Raw genomic sequence first — 20,642 nt, 5'->3', positions numbered from 1 at the left:
TGCGGCGGGGCCGGGGGGGGGGTTACCTCGCTTCAGGAGCCACCCGCACGCCTGGAGGTCCAAAATGAGCCCCGGTCAGCCCACAGGTGGGCAGCTGAGTGGCCCTACACGCTGACAGCCAGCCAGTGGCCGCGAAGAACCTCCAGGTGGGGAGGGCAGGCTCCAGGCCCCGTTGCAGCGTGGGGCTGGCACAGAGGAGCCCAGGGCACGACCGTCCCCAGGCCCCCCCACCCCCTGTCACCTGTCAGCCCTCAGGAACACGGGGCAAGTCACCCGGGCAGTCCACCACGTGACCGACCAGAGGAAGAGGGAAGGAAACCAGGAAAAGCACGTGATCGTTTCATCTCTGACGTTTTACCCTCGAGGGTGAAAGTGGTTTTGACAGATCAGCTCTCTCCGCCCTCCTTCAAAGTCGGGCCTCCAAGCGAGGCTGACGTTCTGCAAAAGCCGCATTTCAGCGCAGCTGAGGGAGGAAGCTTCTCCAGCCAGCTCTCGGTGGCTGTGGCTGGCCCTGGAATCCGAGGTTTTCCTTTTTCCGCTGGCATTTATTAAAGCATTTTATGTATTCATTTTAGAAGGAAGGGAAGGGAGGGAGGGAGACAGGGAGAGAAACATAGTGTGAGAGAGAAACACCGATCGGTTGCCTCTCGTACGCGCCACAGCCAGGGACCCAGCCGGCCGCCCGGGCCTGTGCCGCGGCCGGGAGTCGAGCCGGCCACCTCTGCTGTGCGGGACGACGCCCGACCCGCCGAGCCACACTGGCCAGGGCCCCGCTGGCAGTTTCGCTGCTCTGCTGCCGCCGGGAAGGCCTGGGAACACGAGCCCCGACCCCCGCGCCCCTCCCCTCCCGGCGAGCCCGCGGGCAGAGAGGAGGCGCGTTTCTGAGTCTCGCGGGAGCCTCTCCGGGGTCGGCGGCGTCTCCCCGCCCCCATTCTCGCCTTATTGCTGGCGGGCACACAGCCCGCCCGTGTCAGGAAATTAAAAACCAGCCCGCTCTCGTTCCAGCGAGCGCTTTTAGAATTTCTGCAAATATTTTCCAATGCGTGTGGCAGCCCGCGCTCCCCGTCGGGATCCGCCGGGGAAAATGCCCGTCTCCGCCGCCGTCCTAGGTAACCTCACCGCACTCGCGGGAATTCTTCCTGCCCCCGAAAAACTTCATCAGAAAATCATAATGAGCACGTCGCCGCCCGGCACACAAAAGGCTGTGGCTAAGAAAAGATCCCCGCTTGACAATAGCGAGAAGCTGCCTGCGTTGCCGGGCAACCGCCCGCCTCCCGCCGCCTCCGGAAAGCCCCCGCGTTGGCGTTCGCGGGGCTGGCGTCCGCGTCACCCTGAGGAAAGCGTCTTCCCTGGGCTGCTCCCGTCACATCGCCGGGCCGGCGAAGGTGTTGGGGATTGTGAGAGGATCTGCCGCCGTGATGGCGCCTGGGGACTGACCGGTCGACTCTCGTGCACGACCGTCTGTGGGGGAGGGGTGGCCGGGTGGCCGGTTCACGCGTGCATCGCTGGCACACACACACCGGCGAGAAACGGGCATTTTCAACCTGCTTGGGAAGCAGACCCTAAAGAAACCGGCTCCTTCCGCGTCACCCGAGGCCGGTGGGGACGGCACAGGGCAGACCTCGCCGGCCCCCCAGGCCGGGGTCAGGAGGGGCAGCTGCTCTTCCTTTGGGGGGTTTTGTTAATTCCCCCCGGAATTTGTTAATGTCTTAGAGACCGGGGGCTTGGTGTCTCGGGGCTGCACGCCCACGACTCTCCCCCTGCATCCCGGCCTGTCCCGTCCACGCCCTGGCGCCCGAGGCGGCTGCGCATCGAGGCCACTTGCGAGGAGCTCTGGCTTCAGGGGGTCGAGGCCAGAATCACATTCCTGCTCCCCCTCGAGGAGGGACGCTGCATGAATTGAGATTATTAATAAAATCGGCTGCACAACAAATGTTTGCAAAGATGATCTATAAAAAGTCGATGGAAACGGAGCTCTGGCCAGCCACTCTCTTCCGGCGTCTCTTCCACACCAGGGTCTCGGAAACATTCCCTTTCCTCGTAGAGGTCAGCGATGGCTTCTGGGCTGCAAGTTCGTGGGCGAACTCGAGGAGGCGAGTGGAGCGAGAGGGTTCGTCACTGCCAGGCGCAGAGGGAGACGAGGGCAGCGGGAGCGGTGGTCAGTCCACGGGGGGACTGGATTCACCTCCTCGTCTTCACGCGGCTTCCTCTGCGCTGCCCGCTGTTTCTTGTCTGCAAGGACAACTAGGTCCCCGGCCGCACCCAAACACCGCCCACGCGATGTTCTGGTGGACATCCTGGTGGAGGTGCACCTAGTTCAGGAGTTTAAATGCCGGGGGTGGCCAGCTTACACTTTGAAAAGGCAGAGACCAGGTGAAATGTCACAAAACCCAAGGAAGTTTCCTTCAGACCTGCGCTAATTGACGTAGCCGCGGACTTATATTTAAAACTGCCAGCCCTGGCTGGTGTAGCTCAGTGGATTGAGTGCGAGCTGCAAACCAAAGTATTGCAGGTTCGATTCCCAGCCAGGGCACATGCCTGGGTTGCAGGCCACGGCCCCCAGCAACCGCACATTGATGTTTCCCTCTCTCTCTCTCTCTTTCTCCCTCCCTTCCCTCTCTAAAAATAAATAAATAAATCTTTAAAAAAAATAAAAATAAAACTGCCACCTGCCCTGGTACGTGTGGCTCAATGAATTGAGTGCCGGTCTGTGAACCACAGGGTCGCCGGTTCGATTCCCAGTCAGGGTGCATACCTGGACTGCAGGCCGGGTCCCTGGTGGGGGGGAGTGCGAGAAGCAACCACACATTGATGTTCCTATTGATGTCCCTTTCCCTCTCTCCTTCCTTTCCCTTCTCTCTAAAAATAAATAAATGAAATATTTTTTAAAAAGAAAGAAAATCGCCACCTTGTCGGTAACCGTGGGCTCCTCATTGTCTGCGGGCCCCGTTACACAAGGAAGAGAAACAGACAGAATGTGCTGGGTGGAGGCAGGTGGTCGGGGTGACCGGTGGTCCTTTCATTAACATATTTCCCTTATTAACTGTATAATTAATTGTACGTAGCCCGGGGAAGCTATGGAAATTGCGTTTTGAGATGGATCAAAGCTGACTTGTGCTGCCGACGTCCGCGCAATTTGCCGTTAATGAAGCCGGGATGGAAGCCTCCAATCTATAATTATTCCCTGCTCTTTGAATGACAAGCAAAGAATTTTATCAGCAGACTTTTAAATGAAAGGGGATTAGAGGCTAATGCGGAAATTGTTCATCTTCCTAATGAAAATAACTCTGAAGGAAATGCGTAGTAGTGCAGAGAGGGGTTCGGCGAGCGCGTCTGCCATTACAACGGCCATCTTCTGAGCCTCGGTCCGCACGCACCGCGTCCGCCAGCAGGGCACAGACGTCCCCGAAAGGGGATGAATATTTTATAGGCCCCAGAGCTGCCCGTGCGTCCCGGGAACGGGCCTGCGGACTCCCAGACGGCCCGGCGGAGGCGGCGGAGTCTGACAGCCGAGGCTGAAGAAAGTGTAAGTGCACAGGAACATTCCAGAAGAAGTCAAAATGTGCTTATTAGCATAGAAATCTGCCTTCTGCCCCTTCTGGGCACTTGTGTAAGACGGGACAGTAGCCTTGGCCCGGCACACGCCCAGGCTGCAGGTTTGACCCCCGATTGTGGCATGTGTGAGAGACAACCGATCGATGTTTCTCTCTCTCCCTCTCAACACCAGTAAACATATCCTCGAGTGAGGATTTTAACGAGTATTGTTCAAGAAAACCGCTAAATGAAGCCCTGGCATCCATCTGTCCAAAAAGGTTCCACGTGGCGTCACTGACGTGGCTCAATGTGTCACCTGCGTCCCCAGTGGCCCTGACGGCCACCTTAACCCTCGTGGACGACACGGAGGACCCAACAGAAAGTTACCGACCACCAGGGCCGCGCTGGGCTCTCCGTCCGACAGCGGGGAGACCGCAGGGACTAAACGGGCGTCTGGGGAGTGCCTCGGAACACAGCCTTCGTCCATTTCTTCGTCCTGGCTTTTCCCACGGAGTTGAGGGCGAGGACCCAGTGCCGAGTTTATGGCTGCCTCCGGTCAGAGCTCCGTGCCACTGTGAACAGGGCGAGGCAACATCCTGGTTTCTAGAAGCTCCGGAAGCTTGTCCTGGGGGGCCGGGCACATCTAGGGACGGTGCGTGTGTGTGCCAGGCCACCGCCGGCAAGAGCCCCGGGCTGCTGGTGGCCACGCCTGGGTCCCGGGCTCTGCCGGAGGCCCTCCCCAGGTTTTGAGCTCCCACCACATGGCACCCAAGGGGGTGGTAACAATACAGTGCAGATACCCCTTTCGTGTCTTAAAAATTCTTGGTTTCTGCCCTGGCCGAGTAGCTTGATTGGTTGGAGGTCGTCCGGATGTATGATGCCAAGGTGGCAGGTTCAATCCCCAGTCAGGGCACATACAAGACCCAACCAATGATGCATGAATAAGGGCAACAATAAATCAGTGACTCTCACCCCTCCCCCTCCCTTCCTCTTTCCCTCTCTCTCTCTGTGAAAAATCAATCAATAAAAATTTAATCCCTGGCCATGGTGCTTAGTTGGTCGAAGTGTCGTCTCGTGCATGAAAAGGCTTGCAGGTTCAATTCCTGGTCAGGGACATACTCGGTTTGGGGTTCAATCCCCCATTGGGGTGTGCATGGGAGGCAGCCAGTCAACGTTTCTCTCTATCCCTTCCTCTCTCAAAAAAAAAAAATCAATAAAACATATCCTCAGGCAAGGGTTGAAAAAAAATTTTTTTAATTTTTGTTTTCTCAAGCCTGATGCCCGGTTGGTTTCCGTCTGAATGTGCCTCAGCACATGGGTCTCCTGCAGACTGGGCTCCTCTCACAGACGCTCGTGTCCTGGCGTGCCCGTGACACGGCCGCGGCCGTGACCTCGTGGTGACCCCGTGCCCAGGCCCCCGCAGGGTGCAGGGCTGATACGTCCCGGTCCCCCGCCGGAGGGGCGTGAGCTCGCCGCACACGCTCACACACGCTCGCTCGCCGGCCTCCGCACTGCCAACCGCCCTACCTGCGTAAAAGTCCATCGCAGCATCCCAGGCGGCCTCCGTTGTTCAGGGTCGAGCTGTTGCTGTTAAACTTCCGCGGCACTTTGGGCAAACTCACCTTCCGGGAGATTCCGCACGGTGGCCGAGATGACCGTGACCACATGTCTGAGCGCTCTGTCGGCGTAACGTACGCCGCTGGTCCGCGCTAGGCCTCGCGGCGCGCTTTCCCGGTGTTCGCGCAGGCTCTGCCCTCGGCGGGGACCTGGGCTGCGGTGGAGATGGCTCCTCGCTGTGCCGGCGAGGGGCGGGACTTGGGGCGACCGCAGGACGCCTGCAAACTAAAGGGCTGCAGACACGGAAGGGTATCAAGGGGAGCAGGCTCAGCCGGATGACGGGCTGAGCCGATGACGTATTGACGAAAACCCCCTCACGTGCCCTGGGACCCCGTCTTGGCGGCTCTGCTCGCTCTGTCCCCGACCTCGGCCGCTGGGCTGCGTGGGGATGGGCCCAGCTGGTGCCATCGATCCGCCTGGGGCCAGTGACCTTTTAAAAGTGTCTTGATCGTCACGTGCCTCTCTGGCTTAACACTCCCCGAGGCCTCCCTTAAACAGCCCCCCTGACGGGCGGCTGGACTCGGGAGGGGAGCGCATAGTGGAATGTGCGGGTGTCTGCCGGAAAGCTGCCCCTGCCACTTACAGGTGCTATTAACCAGTGTTCCCCCGATCGAGTAATTTTTTAATCCTCACCCGAGGGTATGTTTACTGATTTTAGAGAGCGCGAAAGGGGGAGAGAGAGAAACATCGATGTGAGAGAGAACACATCCGTTGCCTGCAGCACGCACCCTGAACCGGGGATCGAACCCACAACCTTTTAGTGGGACGATGCTCCAACCCACTGAACCACCAGGCCAGGGCCCAATAATGTAAATGGTTTTCAAAAAGACCTTTAGAGCCCCCAACAAGCAGGTCCATTGTCCCCAAGAGCTGTGGCCCCACTCCCGCCCAGCCCTAGCCCCCCCCCACGCCCCGCTCCGCTGCTGGCCCCGCCCCCTGCTGTCTCCGCCTCCATCCCCTGCAGGCCCCGCCCTCCTCTGCATTGGGAGCCCCTCCCCATCTTTCCGGAGGAGCTGAGGGGTCAGCTGTCCCCGGCCCCTTGGACACCACCGGGTCTTCTCGCTGACACGGCCCCGTGAGGCCGTCTGTCCCAATCACGGTTCCCACCTGTAGGAGGCTGGTCCTCAGACGCAGAGCTCGGCCGGGAGAGCCAGCGCAGCCGCTGGCACCCACGAGACGCTCCGTAAAGCCAGCGCGGGAGCAGGCCCCCGAGACCCCGCAGCTCTCCCCGCGCCCGCAATCACAGGGGCCCCGGGCTCCGCCGGCCACGCCCAGGAGCCGCCTTCGCCCTCAATTTGAATATTGACAGTTGTTCAATGAGGGAAAACGTGGCGTTCCCACCACCGTTTCCATTGCTTCTAAGCGTTCGTCTTTATATTTCACTCATGTTCGTAGAACCTTAATTTTTAAGATGTTCGATCAGATCTGTGGATTCTGACAAGAACTTGTTCACTCAGAGCTCCTCGAGCTTCTCCAGGAGCCGGCGGGTGCTGCCATGGCGGTCGCCACCGCCATCAGAGCGCCCTTTCCCCCCCTCCCACTGCCGTCCCCTCGCCCACGCGCCCCGCGAGTGCCCACGGTCTCCCTCCCGCGTCCTGAGAGCAGGCGGTGAGGACGAAGCCCCTCGCCCCGTGAGTTACTAATTAGCGTGCTCCCGGGGCAGAAGGTGTGGGGCTTGAGCGTTTTCCATCCGCTGCGCCGGGGGCCCGTGTCACCCATGTCCTGTAAATCGATGGGGTGAAGGCGGGGGGAAGTCATAGCGGATTGACCAGCCGTGTGAGCTCCGGCCCTGGGGCTCCGCCTGAGCGGCTCTCTGCCCTCCACGCCCACGGACCGTCCACCCCACTGCCCCACGCCAGGCTGGCCGTTCGCTGACCCCAGGGAGTCGTGGGGGGCGTCCGGTCCCTGCCAAGGACCCTTCTCCCGACACGAAACCCAGACCATAATAAAAGCACAGGAACAGAGGCTTCCAGTCAGTGAAGCTGGCTTCCCGACCTCCCGAGCCACCTGCGTGAAGAGTCGCCTTTCTCTGCGCAACCACGGACACACCGACCCCGTCTCTCGCCACAGGGGACGGACGTGGAGTCGCTGCAGAGCCCTGCCCAGCAGGAGCCTAAAACCTCGGGGTTTTCAGAGCGTCTGGGTGTTCTCTCCCTTCTGCTTTGCTGCGTTTCTCGGTCACACAAAGGATCGCACATAAAACGGATGGTTCCGCATTCGCAGCGTCAGCACCAGCGTGGCATCGTTTCCGTGGCCCCTTCTTGTGCCTCACGCCTGTCGCTGGCGTCTGCGAACTCGCCTTCTCTGTGCAAACTGGGCGTGCGCTGGCGACCTTCTCTGAAGGGCTTGCCATTCGGACGTACGCAAAGTCTTCTCCGGGCTTTCACAGTGTGAGGTTTCTGGCTCTGGTTCTGCTGGTGACAGCGTGAGGGACGGGGGCACGACTGTCACTCAGGGCGAGACAGTGGGAGGACAGGGTTCAGGCCGCACCGGCTCTCGAACCTCCTACTCGGTCTCGGGTGTCGCTCAGCCGCAAACCAGCAGCAGAGGGAGAGTCTGGAGGGAGCGGCTCGGGCGCAGATCTGCTGGTGCGGCCGACCACACCGCCACGCTGCCGCCTTCGCCACCGCTCTCCCCGTTTGCGCCACCCCCCCACCGCGTCCCCAGGAGGAGGGGAGCCGGCCGCTCCCTGGACGCACGGGCACGCGTGCCTGCCCGCCCGGGGAAGCTCCTCAGGAGCACGCGTCCCTGGGGGCCAGGTCCAGACCGTGGGAAGACGAGACCACGTGGTCCTTCCCCACTCTTCCCGGTTTCCCGGGTCCTCTCCGTGCTTCCTCGGGCTTCTCTAAACATCCTGCTTTTCCCAGGTACACGCCTGGTGACGTCGCAGGGGCACACCCGGGCTGGCCTTTCCGAGTCTGCAGAGCCTTTCGGCCTTTTTTTTTTTTTTTAGTTTCTATCTGCTCTGTGTTTTGAGCCCCCGGTCTGCAGAGCAGAGCAGAGCGATGTGCGTCTCACTCCCCAGGGAGCCCGCTGTCCCGTGACGGGAGGGCCGGGGGCAGGTGCTCGGGGACGAGCGTGTGGGGTCTGCGCTCAGTCTCACCTGGTCGCCACTTGTGTCAGCCTCAGGCCGTAATCTAAGCACAGTCGTGCCTAAGCGTGGGGACAGCAAACCTGCCCTCTGACCGTTCGAGCACGTCTGTCCTTCCCGGGGTGTGGACCCACCACTTTGGAGTTCGGACATCTGAACACACAGGCTGCGCGGTCTTCCTAAATAACGCTGCAGCTGCACCAGCCCGCCGGCGCCCCGGACACCTTTACCCGGCCACGTGCCGTCCCAGCATCTCTGGTGTAGGTGCTCAGCTGAGACCGCTGAGCCCACCTGGCTTCTCCTCCCACCTGGTGCAACGTGTGTTGGAATGCAGACATCCTGCTGTTGGGATTCGAACAGTTAACTGGAGCGCTTCCCTTCCATGCATTCACGAGGACAGGTGACATTGTCTTTTTAGGGAAAAAAATCACCATCTCCCCGCTGACAGCAGAAGCCGCGGACGGTTCGCTCTCTCGACAGCACTGATCTGACTCCACCACATCAAAGCGCAAACCCCCTGTTCTCTCGGGAAGGGGGGGCCCAGCGGGCGCGCTCCTCACGGGCAAGCGTGCGGGTCACACCAGGCAGTGGAAGGACGCGGCGTCGGAAGGGGCTCGGGGCAGAGGAGGAGGCAGCCAGGTCTTCGGAAACCCCCACGCTCGTGAACCTGCCTCTCCACGCGGGCAGCGGTGGGTTTGGGGCAGCGCCGTCGTGAAAGGAAGCTGTACGGGCAGAGTTTCCGCTTGTTTCACACCAGAAGACCCACGAAGCGCCAGCGTCCCCAGAGACGGCGAACACCCTGCTTTGCACCGGTGTGAGCGCTTCGCACGCAGGGACCCACGTGACGAGACTGAGTGGGTCCTGCTTGGCGGGTGTTGACGTGGCTGCCGTCCCTCTGAGCGCTGGCACTAGTTGGGAGTCGAGGTTGTTCTTCTCTTCAATAACAATGAACCCACCATCTCAGCCCGCCGCTGCTAAGGGCAAGAGATGCTACATTAGTACATAATTTCTATGACTTTTATTGATTGATTTGAGAGAGAGACAGAGAGAAACAACATTTTGTTGTTCCACTTATTGACCCATCATTGGCTGATTCTTGCATGTGCCCTGACCAGGGATGGAACCGGAAACCCTAGCACATCAGAACAGCGCTCCAACCCGCTGAGAACCGGCCAGGACCTCGGTGACTTTTAATGGGGCTAAGATCGTGCTGTGCACCCCGGCTCTGGCCGGCTACTCCGCGTGGATTTGTGAGCACCGTTGGCAGCTGGGACCTGTAAGGGCACCCCAGCACCGCGGGCTGGACGGCCCTCCCACGTGTGCGGAGCCCAGCACCCCAGCGTGCAGAGATGGGGCTGCAGCACCGCCCGCTCACTCCGGAGGGTGCCCAGGTGCAGGATTAACAAGTGGGGCTGTTCCTCAGTGGCCCTGGAGGCTGACCTTCGGTGTCATGACCAGGACGCGGTGCCCGTGACCCAATCTCAGGTGGCGATGTGACCTTGGGGCTGAGGCAGAAGCTCTGTCCGCGCTAGAGATCACCTGCGTTAATCCCCAGCTTGCTTTCACGGCGGTAGCGACGCCTCGTCACAAGGCTGGCCCGAAATACCTCCCTCTCCAAACAGTAATAAACCAAAGAAACCAGTGGGAGGCGTGGCAACGTCCCGGAACCGCCCCGGTCCTCGGTGCGGGGTGCCGGCTCGGCAGGACAACGGGACGAGCTCCAGCTTCCCCTGCACCAGGGGGGACAGAGTCGTGAGGAGACCAGCGTCCCCGCCGACGGGATGTGACTCGGACGCCTCGTCCAAATGCCCTGCCTGTCATTATGCTTCTGACGAAGGCCCCGCCATCTCCGGGGCTCTCCTGTCCTCGCCCCCTGAATTCTGCGTCCGCGCTGCAGGGGCGGCTGGCCTTGGGGGGGCCGCAGTGTGCCACACTTCCTGGCTGAAGGTGAAGGTCCCCAGCACTGCAGGCTCCCAGGACGTGGGGGAGAATTTAGAAGACCCTCCCTTTGTCTGGGAAAAGCTGAGGCCTGCACCCTGGCTGGGGGCTCATCTGCTGGGAGCGTCGTCCCCTGCACCAGAAGGTTGCAGGTTCGATCCCCCGGTGGGGCATGAGTGGGAGGCAACTGATGCTTCTCTCTCTCTCTCTAAATCAATTTAAAATATTTTTGGGGTGATGATTAATAAAAATTAAAAAATTTTTTAGAAGCTGAGACCCGCCACCACCACCATCTGCTCCGTTGTGTAACTTCACAGCTCGGAGACTGGACGCGCTGTGTTAGTAACTCAGCCAACCAGCCTCATGGACACGCGTGAGTCCCACTTGGTGACTCAGTGACTGAAGGGTCGAGAGAGAGGGACGGTTGGCCCCAAAGCAGAGAAGTCGCCGTGTGGGGGCCGAGCCTCCGTGTGTGTCTCTGTGAGTCCTTCAGAGTCAAGTCCCTGTTCCTTCTCTGGGTGTCAGAGTTCCTTCCTGCCCGGGAAAGCGCTCGGGCACCGTGAGGGCTTCGTGGAGGGCGGCAGTCTTATCCTGAACACGCGCTGTGCTCTGTGGTTCTCAGCAAACCCCGGAATGAGCCAGAGCACCCCAAAAGCTCTGTTGTCCTGGAAACCGCTTTCCTGGCCTCAGGGGCTGACAGTCGGACCAGGAAACAGCACAGGAAACACTTAGGCCGAAGCAGCACACGGTGGGCGCATGTCCATCCCACAACATCCGTCTCACACCGTCCATCGCACAACATTCATCGCACAGTGTCCGTCTCACAGCGTCCACTGCACAAGGGCAGTGACACTCCTGCCCCAGAAGTCCAGGTAGGGTCCTGGGTGCGGCGACGCTGTCAAGTGCAGGCGCCCGACACACGGAGACCGTGTTCCGAACACCAGGCGGTCCCTGGTTCTCCCACCCACAGGGTCGGGCCGGGTGGACCGGAAGAGAAGGTGGGACGCGGGGGCTGGAAGGACAAAGTCGTTGGACCAGGCTAACATCTCGAACAACGGCAAAAAGTCAAAGACACGCAGGTGCGCCGAGCATGTCGTGACAGCGAACGCCGCGGGCTCGGAGGGTAACAGCGTGTGGGCTCCTGACTCGGAGACCCCCCCCACGTTCCACCCCCTGCGGGCCTTTCCCCAGGGACAGTGGGGGCGGGGGCCGTGTCTTCTGCGAGCGTGTTGACTCTAGGCCCTTGGAAAGAATCAGAGTTCAAGGTCAGAGCCCTCCCACGAGGACTCACCCAGAGTCGGCGAGAATAAAGCTTCCCTGCCGGCCTCTCTGAAAAGGTGCCTGGCCCCCCCCAACACCCCCCGAGACAGGACACCTTGCAGGGTCTCTCCCGTCACCCCACACCCGAGAGTGCAGAGAGCAGCCCTGAGCGGTGGTAGGCAGGCCCCCCGGTGCCCCTCCAGGCCCGCCGAGGCGTCCAAGTGGATTCATCTGAGCGCTGTGCATCCGGACGCCTGACCCCCTCCCAGCACCGACGCTGCGGGGTCTGCGTGTCCTGGGTGCGGGGGTGGGGCCGTGGAGGGGCGGGACACTCCCGCACTGGCCGAGGCTGTTCCCAGCACTGGTGACCCCTGGCGACCCCAGACTTAAAGCTCCAGCCCAGAGCCCAGGACGGGGCTGTGGGGAGCCACACACGCCTGTGTCAGACGGGTCCCTGAGCCCCGGGAGCCCGCAGCCCGCTGGGAAGCCGGGGTCTGGGACGCCCGTCTCCTTGCACAGTGACACCCTGACGTCGTGTGTCCCCGTGAGAGGCACCGAGCAAGTGTCCAGGAGCTCGCTCGTCCTGAGTCTGGGGCCGACCGCACCGGCCTGACTCTGAGGGAGGCCAGACTCGGGGAAGCAGGACGCTGGGGACGGGAGCCGGCGGAACATCGCTGACCTCTGAATTCACCACCTGAGCAAGAATGTGGCGCCTCCCCCTTGGCGTGAGCCGTCGAGGGGCCACTCCCCAGGAAGGAAGCCACCGACATCAAGGCCAAGATGGGACACTCCACAGTCCCGGGCCGCGTTCCTGGACAATCCCCCCAGTTTCAGAAGATTCGTAGGCCCATTGGCTTGGATGCCCATCCCAAACATAAGATTTTTTTTAAATCTGTGGTTCAAGTTACTGATGGGTATTTCCAGGTTACGAGCCACCATCCAACAGCAGTCTCCGTGCGCCCAGAGTGCACGCTAAGGGGGGGGGCGGGGGTCCAGGGCAGGTCCCCGTCGGACTCGGGAGGAGGAGACGCGTGGGCACCGACCTGGAGGTCCGCACAGACCCATCGCGGGAGGGTCCGAGTGAGCAGGCAGGCGGCGATGACGGGAGAGGGGGAGGGCAGGTCCGGAAGGGGGGGAGGTGGGGGGAGGGCTTACAGGTACGGGGAGTCGGAGGCTAGTAACCTGCAGTCGGGACAAAGGCCAGGGCTCATCTGGGCTCCCCCGGCGGTGCCCACAGTAGGTGACGTTTTGCACCGCAAATGCCGGTCGGGTTGCGGCGTGGAGGAGCCAGGAAGGGGCCGTGAGCAGGCCGCACACGGGCCGAGGCGAAGCCGGGGTGTCACACGCTGACCCGCGCTCTGCTGACCCCCGGCTGCAGGGCTGGGGGAGGGTCGGGGAGGGGGGTCCTTGAGAGCCCAGGGAAGTACGACCTCGGCAGGGCAGGAGGGTCGAAGGGCTCGGTGTGGCTGGCTTCGCCTTCCCGTGCTGCTGGCCCCAGCAGCTGTTGAGGGTTCCACACACGTCGGTGCGGCCCCGAGCCTTAGGTGCACCACACCCGGTGGGCCTCCACCCAGGGACAGGTCCACGCTCCCGGCCCCAGGATGGAAATCCGTGACACACAAACGCCCACCTGCTCCTGGGGAGACGTGGACGTGGAGGTCAGGGCTGGGGCACCCGGTTGCCTTCACGCCCCATCACTGCGCACGCCCCCGAGGAAACAAGGTCGTCTCCCTGCACAGGGTGACAGGGTGGCCCGCCCTCCTCGGCTGCGGGGTCCCTCCCCTGGCCCCACCAGGCACCCCCTTGGTGCCATCGGCCGCATCCTGGATGGTCTCGGGAGGGCCTGACCCCCACTCCTCCCGGAGGGGCTCCCTGAATCAGTCGTCACGAAACGGTTCCCGGCAGCGTGGTGTTCGGTTCCGGCGGGGGGACTTCAGACAGCTACTGCGACACAGAACCCGTTGGCCACGGGGCGGTTCTCTGAGCGAGCGGCTCATCAGCCAGACGCCATGTACAGCGGGGCTGTCCCGGGGGGAGGGGAGGGGCATGTGGTTCAGCCTCCTTCCTCCACCCTTCCATCCCCCCTCCCCCCGAGGGACAGCGGACGTGGTCTGTGACGCGCCCACCCCTCCCCCGACACAGAGCGGCGTTCTCCTGCGCTGCCAAGCCCAGACCCCGCTCCCAAGCTCCCAACACCCCACCTGACGCCCAGAGCCTGCGCCCCTCGCCCCTGGGGGCCCCTCTCGGACACGGCTGCCCCCGCGCCCGACCGCGTAAACCCTGGACCCTGCAGCCTTCCGGCCCACCAGCCTCCCCTGGCGGACACAGCCTCTGTCCGGGCCCTGTTGGTCAGTGCGGTCTGGCCTCCCCCGTGCACGGCCCTCCCCCCAGTCACGTCGCGGGAGGTGGCGGCAGGACCCCACCACCGCCTGGCACCCGGGGGCAGGAGCGGCCCCACGCGCCCCCCCCCCTTGCGCGGCCTGACGCTGTGCCCCTCCCCCGCCCGCGCAGGCCTACATGGAGGACCACCTGAAGAACAAGAACCGGCTGCAGAAGGAGTGGGAGGCGCTGTGCGCCTACCAGGCGGAGCCCAGCAGCTCGCTCGTGGCCCAGAGGGAGGAGAACGCGCCCAAGAACCGCTGCCCGGCCGTGCTGGCCTGTGCGTACCCGCGGGGTGCCGGCGGGGGGTTGGGGGGGCGGGGGGGAGGGGCAGGCACACCCCGTCCCAGGGTCCCAGGGGCACCCTGCTGCCCCTGTGACCCCCACAGTGAGGGCCCCAGGGGGTGAGCGGGGTGCGGGCAGGCGGCAGGCGCAGGTGAGTGGCGGCAGCTGCGGCGGCGACCTCCAGCCTCGCAGCTACTCCAGCCGGTGCCACTGCCCACCGGCTATCCGGCCGGAATCGCTGCCCGAGGAAAAGCAAAAAGAAAAATAAAGTCCAATCAACCAACTAACAGTTATTCACTAAGCACCTACTGTGTGCTAAGGACTACTGACCGAGACACCCAATGACCCCAGCACCCTCTGTCCCCAAAGAGACCCGGGTCGGGGGGAGGGGCAAGAGGAGGCCGTTTGGGGCAAACAGACCCTCAGGGAGCTCGAACTAACCGTCTCGGGGGTCGTGGGTCGGGGTGTCTGCCTGGGAGTCAGTCCCATGTGGTGAACAGTGAGGGCAAAGCCTCTCCTCGCCAACCCCCACCCCCCCACCCCGGGGTGGGAGCCGGAACGCAGCCAGCCACCGCGATCCTGTCCACGTGCTCGGCGGCCGTGCTGGGCACCGGGTTCCGCCTGCCGGGCCACCCAGGGGCCCACAGGCCGGGGCCACCGGGGACGAGGCCCCCAGGTGCCCAGACGTCCCCTCTGACCAGAGCCCGAGCCCAGAAGAAGAGACGCTTTCTCCCCGGGCGCAGGCGCAGGGGTTCGCGAGGGCTCCCTGTAGCCGGCCGCATGAGAGCCAGGCGGAGGCCAGGACTGAGCCCGTCCCGCCCCGCGCACGGCCTTCTCCCACGTGGCCCGGGGTCACCGCGGCCCCCGGGTCCCCCTCCACTGGACACCAGGCCAGGACGTTGGGCACCAAACCTGCGTCCTCCCGCCACTGGGACACCGCCTCCGTGGGCCTTCGTGACACACCCGAGACGCGCTGCGATATGGGTGAGACGGAGGGAGACGCAGGGTGGGGGCTGACTGGTCGAGGAAGGCGGAGGAGGGGCCGTGGAGCCGGAGAAGCCAGGACCAGCCCCCGGGAGGGAGCAGCCCCCCACACCCCCTGCACCCCGGCACCCGGGCAGCATGTGCCTCAGATGCAGGGCCACAGCACCAGCCACGCACACCCGTGCTGCTTGAGCTGCCTGGTGCGTGGAGATCGTCCCCGCGGCCCCCGGACCCCCCTGCACCGAGGACGAGGACACAGCGGGACGGGGCGGAGGAGCGGGCATCCCTGCTCCCACCATCTCAGGGCATCCTGGGTCCCGGCCTCAGTTGCCCAGTCGCCCAAGTGCAGCCTGTCCTGGTCCAAGGAGACGCTGAACGGAGGCCTGTCGCTTCTGTTTTCTTCAGTGCTTGACGATCTTTATTGTTCAAGCCAAGAGTTTCCAAAAGGCTGCAGCAAAAGCACCTGCTGGCTCGTCACTGAGGGAGGGAGCGCGAGCAGCCTCCTCCCCGGACAGCACGGCAGTCGCGACCACGCCGCTGTCTTCGGGGTCCCCGGTCACAGAGAGACACAGAGCCCCGACACGGGCTCTAAACACCGGGCCCCGGCCGATACGCCAGGGTTGCGGGTTCAATGCCCGGTCAGGGCACGAGCAAGAACCAACCAGCGGTGCATCAGTGAGCGGAACAAGTCAGTTTCTCTCCCTTTCTCCCCTCCCCTCCGCTCTCTCCTTCTCTAAAATCAATGAATTAAAAAAAACTAAACATAACATAAAAACACATTGCTTTGCCTCAACCACAACAAGGTCGAATCAACAAAGACGGTTCTGCGTGCGTTCAGCTGGAGCCCTCAGACCGACCTTCTCAGCCGGGAGACGGAGGACGGTGAGCGCCGGGCTGGCGTCTGCCGCGGGGCTCGGCGTGGAAACCGCCAGTGGACCCGAGAAACCCGAGAAGGAGCTGGCGGTCGCCGAGCGTGTGCCAGGCGTGAGTCTCCACAGAAGACGGGAGCCCTGACCTCCAGAACATGGCGCTGGCCCGTCACCGGACGCACGTCCCCGAGGGAGCCGTCCAGCCAGCGTGACGGTTCGCCGTGAACCCGAGAGGAGACGGGGACAGTGGGAGAGCCCGGGAGCGGCGTGGGCAGACCACCTGGGTGAACGAACGCCCCGCCGTCCCCTCCACAGACGCCCGACGCCACCAGCAACGCCAGGTCTTCGTCCCCTCGCGCCGTGGAGGTCACAGACCCTCACCCCGCCTCGTCCGTGGGGGCCACCTCGCCGGCTGTGGGGGAACAGCCCCTGACAGAGCGGTGCGCTGTTGCAGCAAAGGCAGCCTCGTGCACCACCGTCGGGGAGGGCGGCAGGGGGTGGGGGGACGGTCCTCGGCAATGTCACACGAGCGGCCGAGCAGCTGCGGCCTCCAGAGACCCTCGCCTGTCTGTCTTCGGGGTGCGTTGCCCCGGCGGTGATCAAGAAGAAGATTCTAGAATCATCTTGCACTGACTCTGTCTTCTGTCGGCGTTTATGAAGGTTACCCTACGTGTCCCCACGGCACCGCGCGTCACGAATGAGTCCTGACAGGTCAGCCGGCTTTGACCTCGCGGGCAGGTGCTCGTCTGCGGCCTCGACCTGGTCCCCAGACCCCTCGATACGTGCCGGGCGCTGCAGGGGGCTCTCCGGGTGCCATCTGCCATGGCGCCCCCGCGGGTCAGCGGTCACTGTCCTGCACCTCGGAGGACAGACGTGGCGCTTGGGGACACTGACTAACTGGCCGGGACGCCCCCCGGCCAGCAGGCGGAGGCTGGGGGCTCAAACCCGGGCTCTGAGCCGGTGGCCGTGTGGCTCTGCCGTGTCGTTCGCAGGGACCTTCTGTGCCTTCGCGTCTCCGACCTAAGATGGGGGAACAGTCCCCTTCCGTCAGGGCACCGGTCCCAGGAAGGCGGCGGGTGACGCGCCTTCAGAGCAGGCAGAGCGCTGGAGGGATGCACGGCGCTGCTCTCGGCCGGCAGTGGGGCCCACGGAGGCTGGGGGGATGGGGGGGCAGGGAACGCTCTCGGCAGGTTGGTCCAGTTTGTTCTTGGGGTGCTCGCCCTCCCTCCTTGGTAAGGCCGACAACTGGAGATCTTTGGGTTGTTTTTTGTCTGTTTTTTAAATCCTCCCCCAAGACCATGCTTCGGAGAGAAAGGAAGGGGAAGAGAGAGACAGAGAGAGAGAGACGGAGACATCGATGTGAGAAAGAAGCACCGAGCGGTGGCCTCCCGAATGAGCCCCGACCAGGGATCGAACCTGCAACTTTCGGTGCACAGGACAACGCTCCAGCCCACGGAGTACCCAGCCACAGCCGTGGGCCTTTCTCGGTTAACGTTGTTGGGGTGACGTCGGCCAATAACCTCACAGCCCCCAGAAACCAAGGGAGTCCAGCCCCGCCAGGCCCGCACCCCAGGAAATGCCGCAGGAGCTCTTCCGCCGGGAGCAGAGAGACAGAGGGACACGGAGCTCTGAGCAAGGTGACCAGCAGACAGGGCAGGAGGCGCCACTCTTGCACGGAATGGGGCACTAACTACTTAGATACGACCCAACAGTAAAACGACAAAAAGGCATTAAAAAAAAAAAGAAAGAAAAACAGTAGCTGCCGTGGATCTTATCCGAAGAAAATAAGTCGGACACGGAGCCAGAAGTGCCACGTCTCACGGCGCTGAGTGAGGTCTGACCGGCCCTGGGACGGCAGGCCCACGCCCGAACCGCCCGCGCCCCGGGGGCTGTGGGTCCCTGCTCCGCAGTCGGGCCCCGGGGGGCTGTGTGTGCTCCCGGGGGCACGAGGGGACAGTGTCCAGTCAGCCGAGCCCAGGACGGAGGGCGGAGGGGCCCACGCCACGCCAGCTCCCCCGTCGGCCCCGAGGGAGCCACGCCAGCCGGCCAGGCCGCGCTCCATCCCGCGCCACGAAGGACAAGGGCGACCTCGGCCCGGACACCGACCCCCATCGGGTCTCGTCAGGAACGAGGAGCAGCAGACGTGACCCGCGGAGCCGGCCAGAGACCTGCCCAGCCGCGTGGCCCGCACCCCGGCCCCGCCCCGCCCCGCCCCGCGGGAGCCCACCCCCCCCACCAGCGTCAGTCACCCGGGACGGCTCCAGCCGCTTCCGAAGCCGGCTCCAGGCAGCCCAACACTAAAAACTAAACAACCTCACGGCTGATCTTAACACCAGCATCTTGTCACAAAACCCAGCCGACGACTGGAGGTGGCGGAACTCGGACGCTCTGGAAGCTCCGGGACCCGCCCGCTGGTTCCCTCCGCAACTCCGCTCGGCGGGACCGTGGGCGCTGCGGAGGGGGGGCGCCCGCCTCGGCGCGGCCGTCCCGCCCCAGGCCGGACGCGTCCGCCAGACCCCGCCTCCGGAGGCGGCCGTGTGTAGGACGCGGCAGGGCGTCCGAGGTGGCCTTTTTTCTTTCTCGTAAATTTTATTTTGATTTCCGACCACGGCCGACTCTCCCCCTCTCCAGATTAAATCTGTGCAGGCGCCCGAAGCCGCTGTGTCCGCGGGCTTCGCATCCGTCTCCGCGCCCCGGGGCGTGAAACGGCGGAGAGGGCGCAGGCGCAGCGGGGGGGGGGGGGGCGGGGCGGGGGTTCCGGAACCAAACTCCGGGGTGACCCGCGTGGCGGCCGCGGGTCCTCGGTCCCACTGGCGGGTCTGCTCCAGCGTCGGGCGGACTGCGCTGCCTGGCGAAGGCGCACTGGCGTGTGGGCGAGGCCCCGCGGCCCACCCCTCCCGGTTCCCGCCCTGTCTGCCGCTCCCCGTCTCTCCTCGTCTGCTGAGTGAAATGCCCGTGACCGCGGGCGACAGCAATGCCCTCCGCGGACGACAAAAGGTCTTGTGCGGGGCGGCGGCCTGAGGGTCCGTCCACACGCCCGCTGCTGTTCACTCACTACCGGTCGCCGAGCGCGATTGAGGGCAGAGGCTCTGCAGCAGGCGCGGGCCGTGGCGTCTGCACTCGACCCGAGGAAGAGGAGCCTGCCCAGGCCGTCCCGAGGGGGACCGAGTGTCGGGTCCCCGCACGGCCCGACCCACCTGCCGACGCTGACGGAGGGTGGGGGCACACGAGGAGGAGAAAGGGAGCGGGCGGTGCCTCTCAGCGCCCCTGCGGGGGCGGGGCAGACCCCTGGGACCACACAGGGCTGCGGGCTGCCGCCCGGCCAGCTGTCCCTCCGCACAACGCGGCCCCCTCACGGCGCGGGCTGCGCACGAGGACCTGACCCTGGCTCTGGGCTCCTTGCAGACGACCACTGCAGGATCCTGCTGAAGGCGGAGAGCAGCCACAGCGGCTCGGACTACATCAACGCCAGCCCCGTGGTGAGTGCCCAGCCCTGCGGGGGATGGGGGGATGGGGGGGCGGGGAGAGGGGCGCCGGCCCTGCCCAGGGCGCAGCGCGTCCCTGCCCTGCTGCCGGTAGCGATAGCGTGCTGGTAATCAGTCTCACCTGGGCAACTACTCTTGACTGGGTCAAGAGTCTTAACCAATAACGAGCCTTAACTAGGTCGCTACTCTCACCCAGGTAACTAGCCTCAAACCAGGTAACTACTCTCACCCCAGGAACTAGTCTCAACCAGGTAACTAGTCTCAACCAGGTCACTACTCTCACCTGGATAACTAGTCTCAACCAGCTAACCAGCCTTAACCAGGTAACTAGCCCCTACCAGGTAACCAGCCTCAATCAGGTCACTCGTCCCTACCAGGTCACTAGTCTCCACCAGGGTCCAGCCTTGCCCAGGGCTCCGGGAGTGTCCGGGGTGGAGGGCAGGGGTGCCGGCCCCTGCGGGGCTGCAGCTCAGGGTCTGGGGACCTGACGTCGCCCAGCTGGCCCGTCAGGCCCACTGGGTCCAGTTCACTCAGGGACCCGGAAACGCTGGAGCCCCCGGGGCACCCGCCAGCGTGACCGCCAGCTCTCAGGCCCAGGGGAGGACATAGCACAGCCCCGCACCCCCTGCCCCGTGTCCGACCCCCACGAGCAGCTGCCCCGCCCTCCAGCCCCCCCGCCTCCAAGGCAGCGTGGAGGCCGCCCGCCCTGCCCATGCTGCCCGGCTCCAGGGTCACGCACCCCCGTGGAGACACCGCCTGCTGGCCCGGCCTGCACAGGGGGCCCCTGACCAGCGTCTGGTCCTCGGCCTCTGGGCTTCGCTTCCGCTGATGCTGCGCCTGTCACCTGCGCGTCAGGTGGAAGGGAGGCCCCGCAGACATGCGGCCCTGCCCGGGGACAGGATGCGGGCTCCGTCGGTGGGTCAGCGGCGGGGCGGGGGTAGGTGAGCCGCCTGCCCCCGGGCGAGTGAATGGGGCCTGCGGGGTGGGGTTCCCCGTCCGCCAATATTTAACTTCCTCGCCTCCACCGTTCCTGAGCTCGCCCCTCTGACCCTGCTCTCTGCAGATGGACCACGACCCCCGGAACCCCGCGTACATCGCCACCCAGGGGCCCCTGCCCGCCACCGTGGCCGACTTCTGGCAGGTGAGTCCTCCTCATTCACTCGCTTTTCTTTGAGTGAGAGCTGACCTTGGTCGCGAGTA

The 20,642-nt window shown here is 63.8% G+C and overlaps 1 protein-coding gene across 2 annotated transcripts in view; it reads left to right on the top strand.

Annotated features, from left to right (window-relative positions):
* The window catches only part of PTPRN2 (protein tyrosine phosphatase receptor type N2), a 374,930-nt gene that overhangs the window by 330,731 nt on the left and 23,557 nt on the right, over window positions 1-20,642 (top strand). For both annotated transcript variants that reach the window (XM_045837782.1, XM_045837783.1), the window contains exons 15-17: window positions 13,952-14,099; window positions 19,363-19,436; window positions 20,506-20,583. In XM_045837782.1, coding sequence (XP_045693738.1) covers window positions 13,952-14,099; window positions 19,363-19,436; window positions 20,506-20,583 — 300 coding nt within the window. The remainder of the gene's footprint in view (window positions 1-13,951; window positions 14,100-19,362; window positions 19,437-20,505; window positions 20,584-20,642) is intronic.

Source organism: Phyllostomus hastatus, unplaced genomic scaffold (genome assembly GCF_019186645.2).
Source record: "Phyllostomus hastatus isolate PE091 unplaced genomic scaffold, TTU_PhHast_1.1 phas_contig_244, whole genome shotgun sequence".
Lineage (NCBI taxonomy): Eukaryota > Metazoa > Chordata > Mammalia > Chiroptera > Phyllostomidae > Phyllostomus > Phyllostomus hastatus.
The sequence above is the reverse complement of the archived record's forward strand: the minus strand, read 5'-3'. Positions and strand labels throughout refer to the sequence as shown.